The 20,282-nt window shown below is 34.4% G+C and overlaps 1 protein-coding gene across 1 annotated transcript in view; it reads right to left on the reverse strand.

Moving 5' to 3' along the window:
* Positions 1-1,046: 1,046 nt before the first annotated feature.
* Positions 1,047-20,282, reverse strand: part of LOC143231965 (hepatocyte nuclear factor 6-like) — a 37,714-nt gene continuing 18,478 nt past the window's right edge. The window contains exon 2 of the mRNA XM_076466871.1: positions 1,047-6,355. Coding sequence (XP_076322986.1) covers positions 5,970-6,355 — 386 coding nt within the window. The 3' untranslated portion in view covers positions 1,047-5,969. The remainder of the gene's footprint in view (positions 6,356-20,282) is intronic.

Below are 20,282 nucleotides of genomic sequence, written 5' to 3' on the forward strand. Positions count from 1 at the left end.
TTAGCCAGCACTCTTGGTGACAGTCATTGGAGGAAGGACTGTATTTAGCCAGTACTCTTGGTGACATTCATTGGAGGAAGGACTGTATTTATCCAGCACTCTTGGTGACAGTCACTTGAGAAAGGACTGTATTTAGCTAGCACTCTTGGTGACATTCATTGGAGGAAGGACTGTATTTAGTCAGCACTCTTGGTGACAGTCACTTGAGGAAGGACTGTATTTAGCCACTACTCTTGGTGACAGTTATTGGAGGAAGGACTGTATTTAGCCAGTACTATTGGTGACAGTTATTGGAGGAAGGACTGTATTTAGCCAGCACTCTTAGTGACAGTTATTGAAGGAAGGACTGTATTTAGCCAGTACTCTTGGTGACAGTTATTGGAGGAAGGACTGTAGCCAGCACTCTTAGTGACAGTCATTGAAGGAAGGACTGTATTTAGCCAGTACTCTTGGTGACAGTCATTGGAGGAAGGACTGTATTTAGCCAGCACTCTTGGTGACAGTCACTGGAGGAAAGACTGTATTTTGCCAGCGCTCTTGGTGACAGTCACTAAAGGAAGGACTGTATTTAGCCAGCACTCTTGGTGACATTCATTGGAGGAAGGACTGTATTTAGCCAGCACTCTTGATGACAGTTATTGGAGGAAGGACTGTATTTAGCTAGCACTCTTGGTGACAGTCATTGGAGGAAGGACTGTATTTAGCTTGCACTCTTGGTGACAGTCATTGGAGGAAGGACTGTATTTAGCTAGCACTCTTGGTGACAGTCATTGGAGAAAGGACTGTATTTAGCCAGCACTCTTAGTGACAGTCATTGGAGGAAGGACTGTATTTAGCTAGCACTCTTGGTGACAGTTATTGGAGGAAGGACTGTATTTAGCTCGCACTCTTGGTGACAGTCATTGGAGGAAGGACTGTATTTAGCTAGCACTCTTGGTGACAGTTATTGGAGGAAGGACTGTATTTAGCCAGCACTCTTGGTGACATTCATTGGAGGAAGGACTGTATTTAGCCAGCACTCTTAGTGACAGTCATTGAAGGAAGGACTGTATTTATCCAGCACTCTTGGTGACATTCATTGGAGGAAGGACTGTATTTATCCAGCACTCTTGGTGACATTCATTGGAGGAAGGACTGTATTTAGCTAGCACTCTTGGTGACAGTCATTGGAGGAAGGACTGTATTTAGCCAGCACTCTTGGTGGCAGTCACTTGAGGAAGGACTGTATTTAGCCAGCACTCTTGGTGACAGTCATTGGAGGAAGGACTGTATTTAGCCAGCACACAAATACGACATCTATCAGGTAAATAAATCATGGCGCCACATATACTTTTCCTCAACTTGTCTGAAAAGACTTTCGTTGTCTTTAGTTACAGTATCAGAAGACTATGAGAACAGTTCTTAATGGATTGCTTTACTTGGAGAATTTCATTGTAAATGTGTAACAGCACAGTCCGATATAAAATAATATTTAATTTAAATACTGTTGTTGTTTTAAGATTTCCGTATTTATGATCCTTATTCAAAAGTGAAAATCAACTCATTCCTTGAAAGTATTAAAGTTCTTTTCATTGACTGCTTGTGTTTTCTTATAGCAAAACCACATGAGGCTATCTTCTGGGACCCCCGAGGGGAATCGAAACCGTGATTGTAAGTCCGTAAACATACTGCTGTACTAGCGGGGGACCTATTGCCTGGCGCAGTATAAAAACGTTTTATTCACTTTTCGTTATAACCAGGGCAACAACAGTCGTATGATAAACCGGGCAGGCCGGAAAGACAAAAATATAACAGTAAACAGACACGACGTGAAAGCATAATATTCACTTTAGATAGTCAGACGAACTAACAGACAAAAACAAGTTAAAAACCTGAATTAACCTCTCTTTTTATTCTGACCGAGAAACGACGTTTGAGGTATTTATCACGTTAATTGTGTGCATTATTTGAATTCAGCTGTCCTGTTCTAATGTTATCCTTAGAAACTAAATGAACCAAATAGGAAGAAGCGGAAACACGAGCACTGTAAAAACATGTTTACATGGAATACTCTAATTTACATAAAAGATTTTAACACTTTTCATCGCGTAGAATAAAACTTGGGTACGTAGATACATAAACTTAGTATCAGTTAAACTGCCGGACAACAGTAATAATACACTTCATCAATTAACCGTTAGGAAGATGGAGAGGGTTATGTCAGAAGTTAAAACATCACGTTAGCTTTAGCTTTCCTTCTTTGAGTTTGGTGCAGGATATAGTGTCTATGTTTGGATGTTTTCTGCTAATAACATCAGAATAGACTTGTTATTATTCGACCCAGGATTGATGCAGACGTTCAACAGAAATTATTGTACGTCTCTAGTACTATTCCGACGGAACAAGATGGTGAAACGTTTGAAGAATTACACATAAAATAAAAAACAAAACAGGATATATGTTAAAATACTTATATCTATTTTGACACTGTCCTAGCGAAGATACGAATGTTTTACTACACTACAACTTATATTCTAATAGTAAGCATAATCACAATAAAGTAGACCCAACTCAAGCATGTACATGGATTACGTTAAACCAAACTTATATGATTCTCTACACTTTACAACTGGTAACACCTGAAGAAAAGTGAATTATCCTTAAGAATGAAGTGTCTCAGTCAAACTTCGCAGGCCCCGGCATGGCCAGGTGGTCAGGGCGCTCGACTTGTAATCTGAGGGTCGCGAGTTCGAATCTCCGTCATACCAACATGTCCATCCTTTCAGCTGTGGGGTTATTATAATATGACGGTCAATCCCAATATTCGTTGGTAAAAGAATAGTCCAAGATTCTTATTCCTCAGTGCTTGACAAGAAATGTTACTTGGGAATCTGGATCTTCTAGGAGGATGAACATTCAAGATTTTTCTTTCTCAGTGCTTGACAATGAATGTTACTTGAGAATCTGGATCTTCTAGGAGAACAGACATTCGAGGCTTTTCTTTCTCAGTGCTTGACAACGAATGTTACTTGAGAATCTGGATCTTCTAGGAGAACAGACATTCGAGACTTTTCTTTCTCAGTGCTTGACAACGAATGTTACTTGGGAATCTGGTTCTTCTAATAGGATGGACATTCAAGATTTTTCTTTCTCAGTGCTTGACAACGAATGTTACTTGAGAATGTGGATCTTCTAGGAGAACAGACATTCGAGACTTTTCTTTCTCAGTGCTTGACAACGAATGTTACTTGGGAATCTGGATCTTCTAGGAGGATGGAAATTCAAGATTTTTCTTTCTCAGTGCTTGACAACGAATGTTACTTGGGAATCTGGTTCTTCTAATAGGATGGACATTCAAGATTTTTCTTTCTCAGTGCTTGACAACGAATGTTACTTGAGAATGTGGATCTTCTAGGAGAACAGACATTCGAGACTTTTCTTTCTCAGTGCTTGACAACGAATGTTACTTGGGAATCTGGATCTTCTAGGAGGATGGAAATTCAAGATTTTTCTTTCTCAGTGCTTGACAACGAATGTTACTTGGGAATCTGGTTCTTCTGGGAGGATGGACATTCAAGATTTTTCTTTCTCAGTGCTTGAAAACGAATGCTAATCACCGACTTATTAAACATGTTGATAGCTTCCAGTCAGTAAAATAATCTTAACACAGAACTAATGCAATGTCTTGTACACTACAATGTTGATCCAATCGTTTGTTTTCAAAACGAGAGTAATCAACATGTACCCCGAATCCTTCTAAGATCTATCTTTTAAACATGTACCACGAATCCTTCTAAGATCTATCTTTTAAACCATTTGATATTGTATTCATCTATTATGGATCTACGAATTTATTTTTTATGTAGTTTTGACTTATATTTCAAATACCAAAAATCCGTGACTATTGGGCAGTAATCGCGATATTTACCTGGTAAATGATACCTATTATATATAGCCTTAACCAGTGTGTGTACAGTATCTCTCAACAAGCCACTGTGTTACAAAAGCGAAGAGTTAAAGTAACGCTAAAACACGTTAGTGATAGAAATCACTAGAAAGTTATCAAATTTTGATGATGGTAGACATAATTATTTATTACGACTGATGTTTCACTGTAATTTAAGTTTAGAACACATGTTTGAGTATTATCAAATTCAAATTGATAAGGGCTAAGAAACTATTCATAAATTACTTTTTTATTGTCACCTTATGTAGTCTAAATAAAATTTATTAACCAGCATAAAATTCATTTTAATAAAAAGTATATCGTCGCTATTATCAACCTAAAAACTACAAAATATCTTAACCTTTCTAATTACTACAAAACTTGCTAAGACTGTCAAAAAAAAACCCACAAAAAACAACACATTTTCGTATATTACAAGTAGTAAACACAATACATATTCCCTAATTTGATTAATAACTGTGTACAAAGAGTTTAGGCTATTTTTTAATTGCACGTTTGGAGGATGTCATGTTTTAAATTATATTAAGCGCATCTTTCCCATTATTTATATATCTACGTATTCGATTAGTTAGAACATTTGAGCATTAGTTTACCACAATATTTACACTAATATTAAGGAAATGATTCGTAGAATAGTTTTAATTCACAACAGCGAAGGCTAACTGTTTTTCTTCATGGGTGAGAAACATTTGAACTAATTAGATCACAAAACATACAATACTGGAATCTTTTGAATTATGTGGAAATTCATAAAACCATGTGAAAACTCCTTGAAAGTCCGAATGAAGGTATAAAACCACGATTATAGAAGCCAAAAATAATATATTGTACACTTTCAAACTTTCTTCACGTTAAAGTAATTCTAAGACATACCAGATGTCTCTTTTTTAAATTATGGAATACCATTAATAATATAAAATATGAATACCTCAAAATAACAAAAATCGTAACTTCTCTCTATAAAAATAAACAACAAAATTGTCGAGCTAAAATTTAAGATAAACTTTTTAAAGTAAAAACTATAAATACAAAAAGAGTAAATATGTAAATACGGTAAAAATATATAAATATAAAAGCATTATTTTAAACCCAGATGCAAAATCACCCAATTACGAAAATAAATAAACTTTCTTAACAAAATAAAACATTAACCACAGTATATTTACTATAATAACATTGTTATTCTTGAATATTTTTATTTCAATGTTAATAAAGTGCTTTTAAAACTTTTCGTTTTTCACAAATTCCATTTTTTTGAATTTCAGTGCTTATTGTTTCTTCGGTGTATTATAATCTTTTTTTTATTTAGTTAAAAATAAAGAGTTTTCATAAACACATTCTTTCAAATGATTAATGATATATAAACTCTTTCTTTAGACTACTTTAGGCTTAAGCCTTGATTGCATATTAACACTAGCGTTTGTGGAGCAACGTAGATCTAGGCCTAACATCCCCACTATATCAAAAATCTTACCTTTAAAACACAATAATTTGAAGTGCTTTTATCACAAATACTAAACTTGTTCAATAATTAAAGTTCGAAACAGTATCTCCTGTAAATGTACTTTGAAAGCTTGATGTCAGTTTAAACTATTTCTCACAAAAGGAATAAGAAAAATGAACAATCTATATTATTCCTACAATCACTACGCACAATGTTTTCATTTCACGCGAACACTATAAATGTTCAATTCTTTCAGATACATAAAATTTTGAGCCTTTTCTTTTTTAATGATTGTGAATGAAATAATTCCACTCTTGTAGTCTATCATTTAGAATATTGCAAGTTTCAAGTCTAATTGGTCATTACTTTAACAAAGTTTTTAAACATGACAATTAGACCTGGTGCGTGATAAAAACAGTTAAATTATTACGTCTAAGACTCAACAAAAGTGATACATGTGCACCATGTTGACGAAAATTGAGTTGAAAATAAACATTATATCGCCTTCTCAGTTCAAATCACAATTGATTTGAAAGTTTAGTTTCCAACAGAAGATGTAGCAAGAACAAATAGTTAGTGTTATGACGTAGTAATGATACTGGCGGGACTTGCATAAATAAAGGTTGCTGTTGGAACTGAATTTTGCAACTGTGATTGGGAACTGATTTTCATCCCATGCATGTGACAATATGTGTTGTGAACCGCTTCTCTACCCAACATGGATTTATCTTCGTCCAACCACTTGTCATGCGAGCGCCGCCTAGCGTTCATAAAAAAATTTCCTACGGTGTTTAGTTGCAGTCCAAGCTGTTGAGCTACTGTTATTTGTATTTCTTTAGAAGGGCGTTTGGTTTCTTTAAAAATAGCTTGCAGGGTACGACGCTGGAGATCTGTAAAAACTAAACGGGGTTTCTTGGGGTAGTTGTGGGTTTTCAACTGTTGTTCTTCTTCTTTCCGCTTGCAGGCTGCAAAAAAGTACAATCCTTTTTTTCATTTATGTAAACTAGAACTGTACAAATAAGTAATATTATGAATAATTACAAATCAAGTAAAAATCTAAGGATATTGAAAGTCATATTCTCAAAACAAAAGAAGTTTCAATTTTAGAGCTTACTGGTTTAGTCACTAAACGATATATTTGTAAATAAAACATTCAAAAATTGAAAGAAACTCATTTGAATATACAACACTGAAAATTTCAAAGAAATCACTTTACTTTTTTGTGTATCAACAATGCATCGTCTACTGGAAAGCAATATAAAACCAGTTGTATCCATCTTCGTTTCAAATTTCTGTAGTTATATTAAACTTACATAGAATAAACGTTACAAGAATATTTCTCTCAGGTTTTACCACGTAGGGACTGTCATTTCCCTGCTTAATCATTAATTGTAGAGAAAGTTATGTGTTTTCTTCAACATACAATAATTATATCAAATGTATACTACTGAATGGAAACATGTTTTCATTATCTACATTTGTGTTGAATAGCAACTGAATAATATATTATTTCGAGAGCTTTAGACATTCAAAGATATCTTACCACCGAGAAAGACGTAGACTAAAGCATATTTATTATTCTAAAGGTTATGGAATTAGTATGTTTCTTATATATATATAATTACTTTATGACGTGCTTTGTAAAATAATTAATGCACTCACAATAAACGTGAAAGAACATTAGTAATTATAAAAATTAATAGCCAGATATGTAATAAAATTTTCGAATATTCCAATATCCACAGTAAACACAAAGACGCTACTGCATGAAAAATTAAACTAGGCTACGTTCTTGTGTTTTGGTTTTACAACGTAATATTCCTTGAAATAAATTATGAGTCGAACTATTCATTGGGAAGTATATTAAAGAGAAAACATCTTTACATATCTCACAAAGTTCCATTTAAAAGTGATGAAGTATCCTTTCTGAGTATGAGTGGATATATGTTTGTTTATACATTATAACTGAAAGATTCACAAGAAATGTTTCCTTTTGAGAAGAATTTTGTCAGTAAATTTGTTTTACACAATTTATAATAAACTGTAACAGAGATAGTGAACTACTTTATTTCAATGGTTACTTTAACAGAGATAGTGAACTACTTTCTTTCAATGGTTACTTTAACAGAGATAGTGAACTACTTTCTTTCAATGGTTACTTTAACAGAGATAGTGAACTACTTTCTTTCAATGGTTACTTTAACAGAGATAGTGAACTACTTTATTTCAATGGTTACTTTAACAGAGATAGTGAACTACTTTATTTCAATGGTTACTTTAACAGAGATAGTGAACTACTTTATTTCAATGGTTACTTTAACAGAGATAGTGAACTACTTTATTTCAATGGTTACTTTAACAGAGATAGTGAACTACTTTATTTCAATGGTTACTTTAACAGAGATAGTGAACTACTTTATTTCAATGGTTACTTTAACAGAGATAGTGAACTACTTTATTTCAATGGTTACTTTAACAGAGATAGTGAACTACTTTATTTCAATGGTTACTTTAACAGAGATAGTGAACTACTTTATTTCAATGGTTACTTTAACAGAGATAGTGAACTACTTTATTTCAATGGTTACTTTAACAGAGATAGTGAACTACTTTATTTCAATGATTACTTTAACAGAGATAGTGAACTACTTTATTTCAATGGTTACTTTAACAGAGATAGTGAACTACTTTATTTCAATGGTTACTTTAACAGAGATAGTGAACTACTTTATTTCAATGGTTACTTTAACAGAGATAGTGAACTACTTTGTTTCAATGGTTACTTTAACAGAGATAGTGAACTACTTTGTTTCAATGGTTACTTTAACAGAGATAGTGAACTACTTTCTTTCAATGGTTACTTTAAATTTGAAAGACGAGGTTTTTGATTATCTTATAATAACAGAGTAGTTTGAATTTCACGCAAAGCTACACGAGGGCTATCTGCGTTAGTCGTCCGTAATTTAGCAGCATAATGCTAAAGGGAAAGCAGCTAGTCATCACCACCCACCACCAACTCTTGGGCTACTCTTTTACCAACGAATAGGGGGACTGACCGTCACATTATATAGGCCCCAGGGCTGAAAGAGCTAGCGTGTTTGGTATGATGGGGATTCGAACTCGCGACCCTCATATTGCGAGTCGAGTGCCTCAACCACCGGGCCAAATAACAGAGAATGTTTACAAAACACACAACATAAAGTAGATGTAGGATATTTCTCTTGAATGCCAATTAAGGAAAACACTATTTGTACTCCACCTAAATAACTGTAACAGTTAACAAAACTTCTGGAATCTTTGACTCCTTTCTAAATCGCAATACGATACGGCTTTACAGTCAGATGAGTTCTGTATTCAACAAAACGCGTCGTCGATAATGGAAAACGCGAAAATTGTGTAGTTCGAATACTATGACTATATACTCTTCCAATTGTCAAAAAACTCCTAAGGAACTAAACGAATCACGTAGTTTTTGAAATATCACAGGTCTTATATTATTGACAAGTACAATTAGTTACAAAGACATTCTAAAAAACAAATGCATCTCTGTAACCATAAGGGAAAACTAACATTGTTTTCTTGTACTGTCATATTAAAATTCAATTTAAAGAGTCCCCAGTAATTACTGTAACATGTAACGTAACACACTGTCTCCACTCTTATATAACGCACTAAGACTGTCGTATAAGTGACAGTTTGGCTTTGGTTTCCTCTCTTTTAATAAATAGAAACTATTAATTATACGTAAATATATATTTCGGAGGACAGTTTAACCACAGCCATACAGCTAGCCTGTGAAAACAACTCATACAGCTAGCTTATAAAACATCTCGTACAGCTAGCTTATAAAACATATCATACAGCTAGCTTATAAAACATCTCATACAGCTAGCTTATAAAACATCTCGTACAGCTAGCTTATAAAACATCTCATACAGCTAGCTTATAAAACATCTCACACACTAGCTTATAAAACATCTCATACAGCTAGCTTATAAAACATCTCATACAGCTAGCTTATAAATCATCTCATACAGCTAGCTTATAAAACATCTCACACACTAGCTTATAAAACATCTCATACAGCTAGCTTATAAAACATCTCATACAGCTAGCTTATAAATCATCTCATACAGCTAGCTTATAAAACATCTCATACAGTTAATTTATAAAACATCTCGTACAGCTAGCTTATAAAACATCTCATACAGCTAGCTTATAAAACATCTCACACAACTAGCTTATAAAACATCTCACACACTAGCTTATAAAACATCTCATACAGCTAGCTTATAAATGATCTCATACAGCTAGCTTATAAAACATCTCATACAGCTAGCTTATAAAACATCTCACACACTAGCTTATAAAACATCTCATACAGCTAGCTTATAAAACATCTCATACAGCTAGCTTATAAATCATCTCATACAGCTAGCTTATAAATCATCTCATACAGCTAGCTTATAAAACATCCCATACAGTTAATTTATAAAACATCTCGTACAGCTAGCTTATAAAACATCTCATACAGCTAGCTTATAAAACATCTCACACAGCTAGCTTATAAAACATCTCATACAGCTAGCTTATAAAACATCTCATACAGCTAGCTTATAAATCATCTCATACAGCTAGCTTATAAAACATCTCATACAGCTAGCTTATAAAACATCTCATACAGTTAATTTATAAAACATCTCGTACAGCTAGCTTATAAAACATCTCATACAGCTAGCTTATAAAACATCTCACACAGCTAGCTTATAAAACATCTCATACAGCTAGCTTATAAAACATCTCATACAGCTAGCTTATAAAACATCTCATACAGCTAGCTTATAAATCATCTCATACAGCTAGCTTATAAAACATCTCACACACTAGCTTATAAAACATCTCATACAGCTAGCTTATAAAACATCTCATACAGCTAGCTTATAAATCATCTCATACAGCTAGCTTATAAAACATCTCATACAGTTAATTTATAAAACATCTCATACAGCTAGCTTATAAAACATCTCATACAGCTAGCTTATAAAACATCTCACACAGCTAGCTTATAAAACATCTCACACACTAGCTTATAAAACATCTCATACAGCTAGCTTATAAATGATCTCATACAGCTAGCTTATAAAACATCTCATACAGCTAGCTTATAAAACATCTCACACACTAGCTTATAAAACATCTCATACAGCTAGCTTATAAAACATCTCATACAGCTAGCTTATAAATCATCTCATACAGCTAGCTTATAAAACATCTCATACAGTTAATTTATAAAACATCTCGTACAGCTAGCTTATAAAACATCTCATACAGCTAGCTTATAAAACATCTCACACAGCTAGCTTATAAAACATCTCATACAGCTAGCTTATAAAACATCTCACACAGCTAGCTTATAAATCATCTCATACAGCTAGCTTATAAAACATCTCATACAGCTAGCTTATAAAACATCTCACACACTAGCTTATAAAACATCTCATACAGCTAGCTTATAAATGATCTCATACAGCTAGCTTATAAAACATCTCATACAGCTAGCTTATAAAACATCTCACACACTAGCTTATAAAACATCTCATACAGCTAGCTTATAAAACATCTCATACAGCTAGCTTATAAATCATCTCATACAGCTAGCTTATAAAACATCTCATACAGTTAATTTATAAACATCTCGTACAGCTAGCTTATAAAACATCTCATACAGCTAGCTTATAAAACATCTCACACAGCTAGCTTATAAAACATCTCATACAGCTAGCTTATAAAACATCTCACACACTAGCTTATAAAACATCTCGTACAGCTAGCTTATAAAAACATCTCATACAGCTAGCTTATAAATCATCTCATACAGCTAGCTTATAAAACATCTCACACAGCTAGCTTATAAAACATCTCACACACTAGCTTATAAAACATCTCATACAGCTAGCTTATAAATGATCTCATACAGCTAGCTTATAAAAACATCTCATACAGCTAGCTTATAAAACATCTCATACAGCTAGCTTATAAAACATCTCACACACTAGCTTATAAAACATCTCATACAGCTAGCTTATAAAACATCTCATACAGCTAGCTTATAAAACAACTCATACAGCTAGCTTATAAAACATCTCATACAGCTAGCTTATAAAACATCTCATACAGCTAGCTTATAAAACATCTCACACACTAGCTTATAAAACATCTCATACAGCTAGCTTATAAAACATCTCATACAGCTAGCTTATAAAACATCTCACACAGCTAGCTTATAAAACATCTCATACAGCTAGCTTATAAAACATCTCACACACTAGCTTATAAAACATCTCATACAGCTAGCTTATAAATGATCTCATACAGCTAGCTTATAAAACATCTCATACAGCTAGCTTATAAAACATCTCATACAGCTAGCTTATAAAACATCTCATACAGCTAGCTTATAAAACATCTCGTACAGCTAGCTTATAAAACAACTCATACAGCTAGCTTATAAAAACATCTCATACAGCTAGCTTATAAAAACATCTCATACAGCTAGCTTATAAAAACATCTCATACAGCTAGCTTATAAAACATCTCATACAGCTAGCTTATAAAACATCTCATACAGCTAGCTTATAAAACATCTCACACAGTTAGCTTATAAAACATTTCATACAGCTAGCTTATAAAACATCTCACACACTAGCTTATAAAACATCTCATACAGCTAGCTTATAAAACAACTCATACAGCTAGCTTATAAAACATCTCATACAGCTAGCTTATAAAACATCTCATACAGCTAGCTTATAAAACATCTCGTACAGCTAGCTTATAAAACATCTTATACAGCTAGCTTATAAAACATCTCGTACAGCTAGCTTATAAAACATCTCATACAGCTAGCTTATAAAACATCTCGTACAGTTAATTTATAAAAAAAAACATCTCATACAGCTAGCTTATAAAACATCTCGTACAGCTAGCTTATAAAACATCTCGTACAGTTAATTTATAAAAACATCTCGTAAAATTAATTTATAAAAAACATCTCGTACAGTTAATTTATTAAAAAAATCTCATATAGTTAATGTATAAAAATCAGTTCTTACATATTATAAAAAAAAATCTCATGTAGTTAACCTGTAAACACCATTTCGTACAACAAACGTATAAAAAGGAACCTCCAAGACTTTAATTTGAAAGAGTGTCAGAACCGATACGTTATATGACTGTTGAATATGGAGTGAGTGAGCTAGTAAAACAGATCTAGAAATGTTAAGTTATATAAATACATAAATTAGTGGAAAACAATCACTCTGGTTCAAAGAGAGAGAAAAGAAAAACGCAAGTTACTATCAGGATATACTGTGCACTTTGTAACGCCACTACCCCACTCCTTGTGGCTTCATAGGCTTGACTTTATGACTAAAAAAACATTGAGTTTCAATGCTATTGATGAGTACAGCGCAGACAGCTCGTTGTGTATCTTTGCACTTAAACATGAAAGAAATAAGTTTCAAAGACTTCATACCGATACATACATGTGTACATCACATCACATACACATGGATTTTACATCCATTCCACGTGGTATAAAAGTATGTTTCAAATCAACAAGCACTATCATTATTCCTAACGCAGTTTTAGCCCTAAATCCCCTAACACCTAATAAGATCGGCCTATCTGGTATGTTTAAGTTAAGCCTATAAGGTTTCTTGTTAGTGTGTGAAATTACGACCTCTAAAAAATGCAAACACGTCTTTTGATTTATTTATAGACTTGTTTTTAAATCTCTCGGAATTACTTTTCATTTTCTACAAGCATGGAATAAGTACTATATTTTACCTGTTTTTATTAAAAATGTGTTCATATGTACTTCATTTCAATCATAAGTCCTAAGGGATGGAAGAAAATATTTTTATATAATAAAAAAAAAAAGATCGTAACATTTCGATGTTCACTCAATCACAAACATAAATTACAGAAAGTATATTTGAATAGGAAATGATGAATATATTAAACGATATAAAGTGGATATAAAAACAAGAGTTGATTGCATACAAATAATGTATTTAATACAAGAACTTGAGTAGATAATGACAATGAAAAGTCATTTAAACACAGCGTTTTTTTAAACAATGTCTGCTAATTTACAGAGTGGTGCAATAGGTATAAAACATTGGTAAAAGTAGGGGAAACAGATGGCCAGGATCTTCTAAAAGGCCTTTGTAAAACATTAGTTTAGAAAAGGATAGATTTGCTGACAGTAATAAGTTTCCAGCGTGGAGGCGGGGTACTTAGGGAAATAGACAAATTTATGACATGGCTCGAATAGCTCTGTGATATAGCATAGAGGGTGGTTCTCGTGCGCGTGCCATTTCGCAGCCAAAGCATAGAGGAGTTAACCATGGGAACTGAACCACCTGCACTGTGCACTGCGTGACGAGCGCAAGCTAATCTCGTGAATGATAAAGATGATGGTTGTGCCACTGTCCTACTCCTTATCTCTTTTAGGGGGAAGTTCAAACTAGTCTAACTGTAAGATAATCAGCCAAAGGATTGGTGATACAGATACTTAATACCACTAGAACTGTTGACAAAGTCTGTTCTGTTTGTTTTTTTTAAATTTGACGCAAAGCAACACGAGAGTTATCTGCGCTAGCCGTCCATAATTTAGTAGTTTAAGACCACCCACCGTCAAATCTTGGGCTACTCTTTTGCTAAAGAATGGTGCGATTAACCACACATTATAACGCCCCCCCACGGGTGAAAGGGCAATCATGTTTGGCGCGACTCGGGCGCGAACCCGCGACCCTCAGATTACGAAGCGCACGCCTTAACGCACTAGGCCGAGTCGAACGCCTTAACCATCTGGCCATGGAAACTGTGTTGACAAACTTTCAAAGAAATTTAAAGCTAAAAGAAAGTGCGAAATGGAGTCGAAAACCAGATGTTAAATGCCATTTTGTGTTGAATGTATGCAAATCATACGTTGCTTGGCTTAACTAGTTTATCATGTCATTCATATTAGTTTATAAACTAATTCAAACAATGTTTTAATTTTAATCTATATCAAACTCCTTTTAAAACAGTAGAAGTAATATTCCAAACTAAGATTATAAATAGGGCATTGAATAATTTATTTCCTTGAAACTGTTTAATATTTACATTTCGATTATTTGAAATTTAAAAAAAGTATTTCATTCAAACTAAGCCTTGGGCTCAAACTACATATTACAACTCATTATCCTGAAGCTGCAAAATGGCTCACTCGGTGCCGTCAAGTTAAACACTTTGTACGTTATGTTTTCAACACACACAAACTAACATACTCTCGAATCGTATTTCACCCGGTTCTACAACAGTAGTGCGTGTCTTTGGGGTACGCGGGCCTAACCAAAATTGCGTAGGAGAAGAGACGTCTTACCTTCTTATCAAGGGAAATTCAGTTGAATATTTCGTTTAAACGTTAATTAGTAATAATGCTTCAAAGTAACAAGAAATAATAATAAATTAGATGTAGACTTATAATGCACTGCATTCTTTAGCCTAAAAACATAGGATTCAAAGGGTACGAGGATATTTAGTAGGAAAATAAAGACCATCACACTGACTTGAGTGACGATTTGAGAAATGGTAAGTTAGTGCCTTACTAAACTGAAATCAAATGTGTTTGGTAAGACATTTTGGAAATCTATTATAATAATATCCATTTCATTTCAACGTATGTAAACAAAAGGCGGATATAAACACACTTTAGGAGACATCGTTTATAACAATACATTAAAGGCTTAAAGTTTTTGAAAACTGTCTAACGTTAAAGTTGTAAGATAACATTAAGTTTACTTGTTTTTAGCATTAAGTATGGTTAAGTTTAGCCCAAACTAAAGTAAAGAAACGTACACAAACTACAGTATTAATTTATTTCTCGATAAAGATAGAACAGTTATAAAACGCTTTAGACTGAGAAATGATGTTCCTGTGTTTTTTCCTATTAATATTTTAAGATAGTTTACTTGTTACCACACAGGAACATCCACAGAAAACGTTATTAAAATTTATGAACATTATGTTGGACTAGTAGTAAAATATACATGACCAACATGTTTTAATGTAGCGAAACAGATCTTAAGAAATCGAAAATAATATCCACTACAACATTCACTCCAGCTTTCAGAGCACCAATACCCATCACAACATTCACTACAGCTTTCAGAGCACCGATATCCACCACAACATTCACTACAGCTTTCAGAGCACCAATATCCACCACAACATTCACTACAGCTTTCGGAGCACCGATATCCACCACAACATTCACTACAGCTTTCGGAACACCAATATCCACAAACTCAACATCTCTACAAAATTATACAAACCGATTTCCATCAAAAGACAGATTACTAGACTGCTCTTTCCACTGCTTTCATACAAGTGTGTCCAAAAATGATTTATTAACAGAAACGCTGTACCATACTTGATGATGATAGGTTCACCGCTAGGTTCCTCTCACCATTAAATGTTTGTTTGTTTTACGAATTTCGCGCATAGCTACACGAGGGCTATCTGCGTTAGCCGTCCCTAATTTAGCAGTGTAAGACTAGAAGGAAGGCAGCTAGTCATCACCACCAACCGCCAACTCTTGGGCAACTCTTTTACCAACGAACAGTGGGATTGACCATCACAAAATAATGCCCCCACGGCTGAAAGGGCGAGCATTTTTGGGGTGACGAAGTTTCGAATCCGCGGCCCTCAGATTACGAGTCGCACACCTTAACACCCTTGGCCATACCAAGCCCTAACGCACCATATTATATGTACTTATATTGTCTGTGGAATTACTGAATAAAATGTTAATAAATGCCTCAACCTACCTAGCCATGCCGGATTCTCACTATTAAAGTTCTACTTTAAAATTAAGACCACCTTCACTAGACATTAAACTTATTTTACCACCAAGATTAAGATAGCACTTGATGTATTTCAAAAAGGGTATTTATATGTAAATACCTGTTGGTGTTTATAACAAGTGTGATTTAATATCGAAACTGTGATCATATACGACCAAATGAAGCAAAATGCTACATTAGGAACTGTTTGTTAGTGTGTTGACCAAATTAAGAGAACAATAAAAATTATACTAAATGATACCAGCATTATATTCAAGGACACGACCTTGAAGAGTAGAAGTTAACTAAATCAGTATTTTGTGTTAGATGACATAAGAACCATTTGACAGTTGTTGTTTTATTAATAGTTCAGTAAGAAGGAACTGGTGGAAAGTGTACTTGACCTGAACACCCAACACCAAAAGCGAAGTCAAGTCCTATTTTAGCCGCATATTTTTTTAATCATACCTTCACCTAAGGTGTTTTTAATTAGATGCAAAATCGTTCACACTGGATGAGACACAATCACCCTTTTTTGCATGTTACAATCTACACCCTAGAGGTTGACAATGACCATCCACAGGAGATAACACAACCTATCGGAAATAGTGTGAAACTAGTAATAATTTTAGTATTTATGAAGATTTCTGAAAAACGTATGTTTGGACGTTGCTGGTTTGACTGCTAGAGATATATCAATATAAATATAACTCCAACTTTGTATCTGATGAGAATCAATATTTCTATAACAATTAGTTTTTGAATGTTCACACGTAACGTAAAACTTAAGAAGTAAGTCTTACAAAGCATGCTTTTTTTAAATAAATTCTACTGAAGTATTTATATTAATGCTAGATCCCGCTTTCTCAGCGGTATGTCTGCGGACTTACAACGCTAAAAACCGGGTTGTGTAGCTTTGTGCTTAATTCAAAACAACAACAATTTTATTATTGCTTGTCCGAAAATATATTTGAATAAATGTTCTCTAGATGGCAGCACATTCATACAATGGAAATATGTTTTCAGTGATGTCGAGAAAACCCACTTGTAGAGAAATATATATATAAAAACGGCTCTTTCTTTCTTTGTGAACCTGACGATGACCGAAGAAGGTCGAAACGTTGTTCGCTTCTCTACGTAAAATATTTTCTAAACCCAAACGAGCCGTTTTTACATATATATATTGGAAATATGTTTTCTTTATGCTACTTGTTTGGCGGAATACAAATGTTACTAAACACAAACATAGAATGGTGACAAATGAACACATTGGTCTTTACTTCAAACAGTTAGAAGTTTGAATGAACCCTAAAGCGAATAAATACAGATCGTTAGAAGAAGTGGGCTACTTCGCTATTCAGAATCTCACGTTTCTCGCCACAATTGCGCTGACGAAATAGAGCATGGTTTTTCAAACTATGCTCCGCAAAGCCCTTGGGCTCTGCGGAAAGATTTTATAATGTTAATATTTCTTCTTAAAACTATAAAATTGAATCAGAATACGCTGTACAAAAATATAAAAAGTAAAATATATCTTTAATATAACACGTTTATCACGTATTGGTCCTTTAATATTTTATTCTGCTTAACGCCAGACGATTTTATTTAGCTTCTCGCGGTGAAAGTGTTAATACAATCTCAATTAGCTTCGACAGTGGCGCCACTGATTGCTAGTAGATATGACACCATCTCAAGATTACATGCGTCATTGGAGATGCAAGATAGCCTAGTAATTTTCGTATGAAACATCGGTCAACCCTGGGTAGTGATGTCAACTGTCTTTTAAAAGCCAGATCTGGATTAGCAGCTAATTCTTGAACAAAATGAAGCATGACGTCATAACTGAAACTTGTCCAAATTTAAAACATTGTGATGCAATTAGATGCAGTATCAGTTGTTTCAATTTCAAAGTATATTTATATGAAGTATGATTATGTTTATGACAATTATAATTGATAATTGTTAGATTCGTTGTATTTTAATTAGAAAAGCTTGGTACCAATGGACTTTATGACGTCATACGCCCAAATGACGTCATGTTTCATTTTGCTGGAGATTTGACGCACGTCAGATAGGGCTTAATATTTTGTTATTTGGCTTAAAATGTCCTGTTAAAAACAAACAAAATTGTAAAAATAAATGGTTACTTCTTTCCTTTAGAAAACATATTATTATAGAGGCCTAGCTTTTTCCACAAATCTTTATTTCTGACTTAGTTATGGTAAGACTAATCCTAGATCAGCATGACATTGTATGGTGATAAAACCGAAGTGCTCGAACGGGTTTTCAATAAGAAGCTATTTTGTGTCTGTGAAAATAATTTTGAAGTGCTAAACATATAATAATACGTTTTTAGACAAATTAATAATTAGTTGTCACCCCCATAATGGATAAGTAGCTGAATATTAGTAACAAATCTGATACGAATAAAAATCGTAATATGCCTAGGCCTAATAGAAATTCATATGCAAAAACGGCTCGTTTGGGTTGAGAAAATATTTTACGTAGAAGAGCGAACAACGTTTCGACCTTCTTCGGTCATCGTCAGATTCACAAAGAAAGAGCCTTTTTTACATATATATATTTCTCTACAAGTGGGTTTCTCGACATCACTAATACGAATTCATCGGCATGATCGTCGCGTGCAAGCATGTCAACGCAGGATAATGCAAGAAGTAGTAAAACAATAAAGAAAGTAAAGTTTGATGAAATATGGTTTTACATGGACAGGTAATGAAGATGGACCTAGTGGGTTGTGTGTTGAATGTGGAACAGTGTTGAGTAACAGGTTTTACATGAACAGGTAATGAAGATGGACCTAGTGGGTTGTGTGTTGAATGTGGAACAGTGATGAGTAACAGGTTTTACATGAACAGGTAATGATAATGGACCTAGTGGGTTGTGTGTTGAATGTGGAACAGTGTTGAGTAACAGGTTTTACATGAACAGGTAATGAAGATGGACCTAGTGGGTTGTGTGTTGAATGTGGAACAGTGTTGAGTAACAGGTTTTACATGAACAGGTAATGAAGATGGACCCTAGTGGGTTGTGTGTTGAATGTGGAACAGTGATGAGTAACAGGTTTTACATGAACAGGTAATGATAAGACCCTAGTGGGTTGTGTGTTGAATGTGGAACAGTGTTGAGTAACAGGTTTTACACGAACAGGTAATGAAGATGGACCCAGTGGGTTGTGTGTTGAATGTGGAACAGTGTTGAGTAACAGGTTTTACATGAACAGGTAATGAAGATGGACCTAGTGGGTTGTGTGTTGAATGTGGAACAGTGTTGAGTAACAGGTTTTACATGAACAGGTAATAAAGATGGACCTAGTGGGTTGTGTGCTGAATGTGGAACAGTGTTGAGTAACAGGTTTTACATGAACAGGTAATGAAGATGGACCTAGTGGGTTGTGTGTTGAATGTGGAACAGTGTTGAGTAACAGGTTTTACATGAACAGGTAATGAAGATGGACCTAGTGGGTTGTGTGTTGAATGTGGAACAGTGTTGCGTAACAGGTTTTACATGGACAGGTAATGAAGATGGACCTAGTGGGTTGTGTGTTGAATGTGGAACAGTGTTGAGTAACAGGTTTTACATGAACAGGTAATGAAGATGGACCTAGTGGGTTGTGTGTTGAATGTGGAACAGTGTTGAGTAACAGGTTTTACATGAACAGGTAATGAAGATGGACCTAGTGGGTTGTGTGTTGAATGTGGAACAGTGTTGAGTAACAGGTTTTACATGAACAGGTAATGAAGATGGACCTAGTGGGTTGTGTGTTGAATGTGGAACAGTGTTGAGTAACAGTAGTTTGCATCCAGCAAAGGGCCCAGCATGGCCAGGTGGTTAAGGCATTCGACTCGTAATTCTAGGGTCACAGGTTCGAATCCCTGTCACACCAAACATGCTCGCCCTTTCAGCCGTGGAGACGTTATAATGTGACGGTCGATCACACTATTCGTTGGTAAAGAGTAGCCCAAGAGTTAGCGGTGGGTGG

The sequence above is a fragment of the Tachypleus tridentatus genome, chromosome 1 (genome assembly GCF_004210375.1).
Source record: "Tachypleus tridentatus isolate NWPU-2018 chromosome 1, ASM421037v1, whole genome shotgun sequence".
Lineage (NCBI taxonomy): Eukaryota > Metazoa > Arthropoda > Merostomata > Xiphosura > Limulidae > Tachypleus > Tachypleus tridentatus.